The sequence below is a fragment of the Vigna unguiculata genome, chromosome 2, assembly GCF_004118075.2.
Source record: "Vigna unguiculata cultivar IT97K-499-35 chromosome 2, ASM411807v1, whole genome shotgun sequence".
Classification (NCBI taxonomy): domain Eukaryota; kingdom Viridiplantae; phylum Streptophyta; class Magnoliopsida; order Fabales; family Fabaceae; genus Vigna; species Vigna unguiculata.
The window spans coordinates 23,169,245-23,179,095 of NC_040280.1; the positions used below are offsets into that span (position 1 = coordinate 23,169,245).

Sequence of the window (9,851 nt, forward strand, 5' to 3'; positions counted from 1 at the left end):
TGTATTAATAAAATTTATTAAAAATTGCAATTTTGTGGGTCTCGCTTCATTTTATTAATATATATCATGTTTTACCCTGTTCAATAGATCTTAATTAATAGAAATTGTGTTAATAAGGGTGTGTTATGAGGTTGTATGTCTATTTGTAATACTCTTAATCTTTACTAACTTAAACGATGAATAGAGGAAAACATTGAAAGGGAAGTTCAAATTGGAGTGTATGAGTGAATCTAAATCAAACTTAGATGACGAAGATATTGTTTTTGTTATGTATTTGTTTAAAAAAATAGATTGAAATTTTGGGTTTAAGTTTTTATCATTTGAATATAATTTAATTAAATATAATATTTAGACTTGAATTGAACCTATCAATAAACAATGAAAATACATATTAACGTATAACTGGGAAATTGTATAAAATTAGGATTAGAATGGATAACAAATCATATTCGGTCCACTATCACACTTTTTCTCCCTGCACCTCCAACACTTTCTTTTGCACTCCCAATGCTTTACATTAGTTATCATAATGTCCCATGAGTAAAGTAGTAGACAGTAATTAATATAATTATCGAGATTTATTAGTTTGTTGGTGTTTGTATGTTTTAAAGTGAACCCTTGCACTTCCTAATTCACTTTCTCAAAATCACGAAGCACGCTAGGCTCTACGGCGTTTTATTTTGGAACTACGTTTCAACTTGTGGTCCTAAATTCTTCAGCTTTTTTCGTTACTTTGTACTGTTTTGCACACTTCATTGAACCTTTTTTATTTTCAGGTACCAAGTTATACTTTCTTTTGCATTATATGGGTTTTATTTTTGATTATGATGCTAAGTATGTTGTTTTGTTGTGTTATGTTCGTGTTGTATATGATTTTGTTATATATGATTTTATTGTTGTGTTATGTTGGTTTTTTGATGGTTTTATTAGTTATGTGTTTCGGATTTTGACATTGATTTTTGTAATCGTCATATTTAGACATTTGGTAGTGGAAATCAGCGTATTTGGATATGAACGATATTTCAAAATTTGTTTTTGAAAGCACCGGATTATGACATCGGGTAAAGAAAAATAACGGATATCGACGTCTAGTGAAAAAAATTAACTGGATTTAGACATTTAGCAATAAGGTAAACCAGATTTTGACGTATGGTGAAGAGTTTAACAATATTTTGACATCCGGGCAATTGGAAACAAATTTCACTTTTGTATACCGAATGTCAAAATCCAATTAAGCTATTCTTTTTGGGTCTCATTCATTCATGGAGGTTCTACCCCTTTAGGTTGGAGAGGATGATGAGCTATAAAATTTGAGGCAAAAATGCGAGTAGGAGACGCAATTGGAGAATGAAACAGTTATCAAAAATCTTGGGAGAAGGATCACTTATACTCTATGGTTCCATTTCTATTTGTTGAGATTAGATGTAAAACACTGAAGACCTGTGTAAAATTATGTTGTTAATATGTATATATATTAGGGTGACAATGTGGGTTTGACCCAGCAGGCCGGCCAAAAAAACACGGAGCAGGTCAAGATATTAAGCCCCTGGCCCGCAAAAGCTCGACCCACATAATTTGTATCCCATGGCCCGTGCGGGTTGGCCCGTGGCGTGTACAGGTTGGCTCGTAAACTGCATAAAAAAATTTGCACTTGTGTATATTGCTTACTTTGTCTCTGAATTTTTTGCATGAATGTTCCAAAATCTTGTATGAGTAGAAAAAATAAGTGTTATGTATTTTTTAATATGCTAAAATTTGAAGAGTACATCGTATATGTCAAAGTACGAATTTGAATATGATGAAAATGTTGAATTATCAATTTATCATCAAACTCCCCAAAGTCTTTGTTTACTTTTTAAAGTTTCCTAATTTGTTGAACATTGAAAACTTTATCATAAGTATTAAAAGAAAAAAAGAAAAAGAAGCGGACTCGCACTATGTGAGATGGGCCGAACTTTTCAACACGCATTTTCAATGCGGGGCAGGCCAGCTCGACCCACATTTTGTTGGCCAAGTGCGAGGCGAGCCTAAACGGGTCAGACCGACCTGCATTGCCACCCCTAATATATTTCCAATTCAAGTTAGTATTTGATTTTCATGTTTAATGCTTGATGTGGATTGTTATCATGCTTGATTTGTGATTCTTGAGGTGTTGAAAAATATCTTTAGAATCTAAACTTGAAATTGTATACTTAATGGATGCTTGTATCTAGGAATAGAACTTAGTTCATTAGTAGTCTTAGACTCTTGAAATTTAATGATTTCATTTGTTGGGGATTCAAGGGATTAAAATTTCATGAGTTATTATAGGCTTAAAGTCATTAGAGATAAGATTTGAATATATTTATGAGTTTTATTTTACCATGAATATGGAATTGAGATGATTGATGATGCATCAAAATAAAGTCTAGTATTTTGTAAATACACTATTTTAAATTCTTGTTACACACTAATTGTTTGATAAAAATACAAAAAACAATTTATGATGTTTTTGTGATCTTTGTTGTTTAATTAAGTTGTGAATGAAAAAATTGTCATATATTACATAAGTTGTATGGAAGAGAAAGATAAAATACTTATTACTTATTAGGTTGCGATCGTTATCGTGTTGATTTTTTTAATTAACACCATAATGCTAGGGTAAAAGTGACTAGGGTGAGGGTTGTGAGGATTAAATAAGGAGGGAGGAGTGATTAATTTTAGTTGGTAAAAAGTGGTAAAAGGTTGTTTTCGGAATTTAAGAAATATATGGGGGTGCACAATAAAGTGTTGGAGGTGGAGGTAGAAGAGCCAGGAATAAGTTTTCCTATATATATGAAATATAAAATTTAAATATGGTTTTAATCTTTAAGATATCATATAAGATTCTAATTGAGTTAATTATATTTTAAAGATTTCTCGACTATATCGAAGGCAATTAATTTGTTCAAAATATGTAAATTATTTTTTTAATTATCATATTAAATTATGATGGAGAGACTTGATTGTAGATGAGAAAAAGTATAACTAAACCTAATTCAGATTAAATTTTTCTATTTAGGAAATTGCATAGGAAAACGTTTTGTTGATGATAAAATATATTAAGTAGGTAACTTAGGTTTCGAATTAATGCTTATGTAAAATTCCCATTAGTAAGGACTTTTCACTTTTGTATTTGATTTTATATTTCAATAAACGTATAGCCGCATAAAGATGTTATAGTTGTTCCCCAGATATAATTAAATTAAATTTTAACATTTTAGTTTTTAAAAACATTATAAGTTTTACTTCTCAAATTAGTTTTTTCTTTTAAACAAACTGTCATTAATTTAACCCCGAAAAATAAACTAAAAAAAGTAACTAAAACTAAACTATAAAAACGGAACTATTTTCATTGAAAAAAAAACCAAACTATTTTGACATTTTTGTTTTTTAAAACTGAAATACTAAAATAATAGTTTAATATAATTTTAACTGTTATGAAAGTTAAAATAAATTGTTTTATATAATCATCCATCACCCATTCTTGAAATTACTTTTATTATTTTAGATGAACGTTAAATTATATATATTTTTTCAATATATTGTATATAAATTGTAAATTTTATTTGTTATAAAATAAAATAAAATTTAATTGATATATTTTAACAACTTCACTTTGACTTTAACTTTATCCACCTTTACTTTTGAAGAATCTAAGAGATCAATGCCACTAATATATTAATATAATTCTTTTATTTAAAAATTACTTTATTCATCTCAATATAAAAAAGATCAAATCTTATAGTTCGTTTAATACGCAACTAAAGAAAAATATCGTACATTCAGATAAAAAGTAATTCAGTTAAAAACCTATTAAATACCTATTACAAATTATTTCTATATATGGCTATTCAAATGTGCCTATATTTATTCCTACTCATTCAAATCTCAATCTTTACGAAAATTACAAAAAAAGTTGACATATATTTTTATTACAATTATAACTTTTTGCAGATTCATATCATGTCTAACATAATGCACTTAATTTTATTTTTTTTAATGTATTTTAACCATTAAAAACAATAATAATAATATATTTGTTAAAAATAATATGTGAAAGACAAAAGGCTATGAGGAAAAAGTTGGCATGTGCGTCCATGTTAGTGTGTTCCTGCACCCATCCCTAAACCATAAATCTCCACGCTCAATGTCCAACATTTGCCACGTGTCGTCATCGCATTTCATGTTCTTTGTCGGTGCTACCGTTACCCATCACAAATTTTTGTAGCCTTTCGGTCACGCCACGTCTCATACACTTCGTGTTCGTCACCGTTATTTCTTATACCTATTTTGCCCTTTTCTCTCTGCATCCACCGAACTACCCTTCCCTTCAAATCTCAACCTCTTTCTACATTAATGCACCCTCCAACCTACCATTTTGGATCAAAACCACACAACTTATCAACTTATTCATAAATTTCATCAAAAAGTGTTAACTTCACCTGGGGCTAGGTTTCAATATGGCAAGTTATACCTTCCAAATTCACTTTCCCAAACCAATTTAGTATTTATTTTGTGTTTTTACAAAAATAATATATTAAAGGATTATAGAAAAAGCAACATCTTTTTACTAATTAGAGAGATACTTTCCTAAGATTTAGAACTAAATCTAGAGAATTTCAATTCATCACATTTTAATTTGAGTTTAATTGAGTCAACCTCATTGTCACATTTTTATTTTGGTGTTTAAGGTAAGTTAATGGTGCAATGTACTCCAAAGAACACACACAGAAAACCCAAAATGAGGAGCATAATGCACAATGATGAAGGGACACTTCACAGTTACTAGTAACAGCAATAGTAACACACTCTCAAACTTGGTTCATTCTTTCATGTACACACATTGCACCCTACAAAGGTGCACACTTTACAACCCTCTTTCTCTCTGTCTATGCTCACGTTCACTCTAACTCTCACACCCTTTTTCTCTTTTCACCGCTTCATTCAAAACCGCTTTGATCGGTGAACCACCAAGCACTTTTTGTCATTGTAGTTCTTGTTGGTGGTGTTGCTCTTTTTGTTCTATGCCTTGGCTTTGTTTTTTCTTGTTCCTGTTATCTCCACCATGGATGCTTCTAAGAGGCTTGCATTCTCGGAACCCATTATGTCTCAGAGAAGAAAGGTGGTTTCAGGTTTCAGTTTAGGCGTTGGAGTTTCTCTTATTTTTCTTACCGTTATCTTGCTCAACAACACTTCACTCACTGTTCCCAAGGTTCAACTGTTTCTCCAAGGATCCGATTCCAATTCTTCCTTTTCTTGGCGTTTTCCCTTCTCGGCCCGTTATTCCAATGGTTCCGCGAGTTCTCTGCATAGGGCTGAAGTGAACGTGTCGAGTGAGGGTTCGGAGAAGAAGACCCTTTTGGGGAATCTCACTGGGGATCAGAAAAATGCAAGCTTGCATGATGGCCATGAGGAACATGAAGATTGTTGTTCTTTGAAGAATGTTACTATTTCAGGGAAGGAAAATGGGCACGTGGGAAATTCGTCATGCAGTGTTGATGATGCTTTGGGAAAGTGTGAAGAAGGGTTGGTTAAGGCAAGTAATGTCAGTGTTGGTAGTTTGTTTGAGGAGTGTGATATCTTTGACGGGAAATGGGTGAGGGATGAGTCGAAACCTTACTATCCCTTGGGGTCTTGTCCTCTCATTGATAGGGATTTTGATTGCCATCTTAATGGGAGGCCTGATAATGAGTATGTGAAGTGGAGATGGCAGCCCAATGGGTGTGACATTCCAAGGTATGATGATGCTCTTGCTGTTCTTTTCATCAACAATAATTAAGAAATGTTGATTTAGAATGGGGGAATGCAATTTATATGTGTTAATGTGTGAGTGTGAATGTGGAGTGAGGTAGGTTCTATGCGATTGCAATATTGATAACTGAAAGATGAATGAATCTTGCCAGCTAACAGTTTGTATGAAGGATTGAAAACATAAACTTGGTCTTCCTTAATTTGAATGTTAGATGGAAAGCTTTTAAGATAGGAAAATGTAGAGGAAAGGGAAAAGGATAACATAAAGAAGAACGAATAGAACGGAAAAAGAGTTCATTTTCATCAGTATGAATCATAGGTCTCAGGATGTGAAATAGTACTTTGGTCCATGGAAATGTGCCTCATTACATTGATGTGACCAATTCTGTGTTTATGCTATAAAGTCATTTGCCATTTTCATGATGAGAGATAGTTGAAGGAGTAAGTTAAACAAGTTGAACATTTAAGGATTGAACCATACTATATGTTATATAAGAGACGAAATTGTCAGTGCATGGTCTAGGACCACAATGGTATTTTGGTAGTAGGAAATTACAATATAAGTAATCGTTATTTTAAAAAGTAATTAAGTAGGTGAATTTATGGGTAATATAAGACAATTTTAAATTGAAAGAAAAGCTGTCACATAACCACCATTTTGAAGGGGAATAAAAATTAGTCTAAAGGGAAATTTTTCCCATACACTGCCTTTCCAGTTTTAAAGTAAATGAGGGTAATTGTTCCTTGACCATCTTCTACCTCACCCTCAGTCTAAAACTCTACTTTTGGAGTACTAATAATGGTGAGTAGGGTTTGGATTATATTGTTTAACAGGATTAAGAGATACAGGCTGATATAATATGGAATAATCTGCAATTATAGTCTGTGAAACTCGGGCAAGCATGGGTGATTAGGCATCTTTATAACCTAGTTTATTTTTCTTATATTTAGTGAAGTTTAGTGTTTTAGCCTTAGTTTTGGTTTGTAGTTACTTCAATTATCAAACTAGTGACACCCATTTTAAACCACCCATTTTAAACCATACAATATATAAATGCTTATTGCTTAGGTTTGTTAATTATTGGTGTCACCTCAGTTTCAATGCAAAGGATTATGGGTGTCAAATTGTGAAATGGTACTTTTACCACTTGAAATGTGCCTCATTAGAGTAATGTGTGCAATTCTTTCTGCATATTATAAAGTCATTTTGGTTTACTCCAGACAAGAGATAGAAAAAGGAGCAAGCTAAACAAGTTTGAATATTTATACTTTATGTTAGACAAGGGACACAGTTGTGGGCAAGGTACATTGTCGACGACCACAATTCTTGTTTACTTGTGTGAAACTACAATATAATCTTTACAAAATACTTTATCTAGTGATCTACAGGCAATGTTGAACAATCTGCAACTTGAAACTAAGGCAGGGGAGGGAGATTGATTAGGGATCTTTAAACCAAGTTTATTTTCTTATTTTTGGGGTAGTTTAGTGTTTTTAACTTAATATCAAACCTAGGACAGCCATTTTAAACCATACTATTTCAAAATCTCATTACCTGCGTCAATTTTTGGAATGCAGTTTATGTATTTGTTGAAAAACTTCACTTAATGCCAATTGGTTATAAGTTGAAATCTGGCACATACTACATATCAATACTTGTGCTAATGTTTTTTAACTAACTATTGATGTCACCTCAGTTTGAATGCCACTGATTTTCTGGAAAAGTTGCGAGGACAGAGGCTGGTTTTTGTGGGGGACTCCCTGAACAGGAACATGTGGGAGTCCATGGTGTGTATCCTGCGTCAAAGTGTCAGGGACAAGAAGCGTGTTTTTGAAATTTCAGGAAAAACAGAATTTAAGAAGAAAGATGTCTACGCTTTTAGATTTGAGGTAAGTTTATGTATTATCCATGAGATTTTCCCGAGTATGCATCTTGTAATGATATCTCATTGAATTTTTTTCCCATATTTATAGGATTATAATTGTTCAGTAGATTTTGTTAGCTCACCTTTCATTGTTCAAGAGTCAACTTTCAAGGGCACAAATGGGTCCTCCGAGACATTAAGATTGGATTTGATGGATCAGACAACTACCACGTACCATGATGCTGACATCATAGTCTTCAATACAGGCCATTGGTGGACTCATGAGAAAACATCTAGGGGGTGAGTTCAGTCCACTAATTAACATTGCCTTCACATTGTATATGCCTCTGTATGGTTTTATCCTTCCTTGAAATCTGTAGATTAGGTGGTGTTACTTGATGATGTATAACAACAAAGTTTTAACACGATCTCTGATTCAACATTGTGCATAAACATGCCTTGTAGTGCTTACATTTATCATATATTTTCAGCCTCAAAGTGCTTACCGTATGTAATCCTCATAATCACTAAGTAAGGTTTTTGATTTTTACGGTATTTTACAGAGAGGACTATTATCAAGAAGGCAACCATATATACCCAAGACTCAAAGTTCTGGATGCATATACAAGGGCATTGACCACTTGGGCTAGATGGATTGACAACAATATTGATGCCAATCGAACTCAAGTTTTCTTCAGAGGATACTCGGTCACCCATTTCAGGTATTGATGTTAGGAGTCTGAACTTGCTACTGTTTGAAATACAACATGCAATAAATGACGCTATAGTGGGATAAACAAACACAAAAAGAATTGCTTCAACAAATGTTTTACTAGTTATTGTATGAATTACAACTCTTTTATCTATACTGATTCATATTCATCAAAGTATTCTTATACTGGCTGATATGGTTTCAGGGGTGGGCAATGGAATTCAGGAGGACAGTGCCACAAAGAAACTGAGCCAATATCTGATAGAAAGCACTTGCGCAAGTATCCTTCGAAAATGAGGGCTTTGGAGCATGTGGTCATCCCAAAGATGAAAACTTCCGTGATATATATGAACATTAGTAGACTTACAGATTACAGAAAAGATGGGCACCCCTCTATATACAGAATGGAGTACAAGACAGCAGAGGAACAAGCTTCTGCTGAACTACACCAAGATTGCAGTCATTGGTGTTTGCCTGGAGTACCTGATACTTGGAATGAATTACTCTATGCTTCTCTGTTGAAATATGGTAAAGGCCATTGGAAAAGTTGAGCCTAACTCCTCAAATTCGTTATGATTTCTCATCCATTATACATATTCTTCAACACATGTATATCATTCACTTGCACAATTGTCATAGTGAAAACCACGAAAGCTGTAAAATTTGTAGATTGAAGAAAGCTTCATTTCATTCGCTTTGACTAGTTAAAGAAATAGAAGGATCAAATTTGTTCCCCTATTGAACCACCAAAATTTCGCTTGTAAACGTATAACAATAAATGCGAGGGATACATAACAAGAAACGTGGACTTGGTTGAATTGAAATGATTTCTACCATTGACTTAAACTTCAACAATTTTTAATCAATCATACAAATATATTTACTCTTGACATTACTCACTTGTATGTATCAGGTGTCTGTGTAAACCATTCCTACCAAGATTTATTTTTCTTTTCTAGTACTTTTGGGACATAAATATCTGTTTGTTAGGGAAGCCTTTTTTTTATATAAAGAAGGATAAGCTAGTTACCATTGAGTTGAGTCCCTTGAACAACAAATATTAGAAACAGCAGAAAATGCAGCAGTATAAAGGGAAAAAGGGTGAGGTGAGGGGTCATGGGACATTATCATAAGAAAAAGTACTATGAAGCTTTTCTAGTAAAGTTCAATAAAATACAATCCTAAACTTTGAGGAACTAGAATTGTACTCTTGTTTTATTTCTGATAAGGTGATAACTAACAACACAAACAAGCATGGAAAAGGAAACACACAGAATGGGAGGGGACAGAAATGGAGTGAAGTGATGACAACTATCTCTACCTACTCATCTGCAGAAACTGAAGAGAGAAAGGAAATCTAATCAGCTGCAAATTGAGCAATTGGGACAGCAAAAGTTGGTACCTTCTGAAAGGAAGGTCAACTTTGTTTATTACATTCTACAGCAAAGAAGAACTACATAATGAGCAATACACAGCCATAGAGACCCCAATGGAGTCCATTG

General features: G+C 33.1%; 1 protein-coding gene across 1 annotated transcript; it reads left to right on the forward strand.

The window, feature by feature from the left end:
• Positions 1-4,382: 4,382 nt before the first annotated feature.
• LOC114170768 (protein trichome birefringence-like 2) lies at positions 4,383-9,157 on the forward strand. The gene is made up of 5 exons (XM_028056308.1): positions 4,383-5,757; positions 7,470-7,662; positions 7,747-7,937; positions 8,201-8,359; positions 8,555-9,157. Exons 1-5 carry the CDS (start codon positions 5,087-5,089, stop codon positions 8,898-8,900), a joined length of 1,560 nt encoding a protein of 519 aa, XP_027912109.1. The 5' UTR covers positions 4,383-5,086; the 3' UTR covers positions 8,901-9,157.
• The last annotated feature ends 694 nt before the right edge of the window (positions 9,158-9,851 follow it).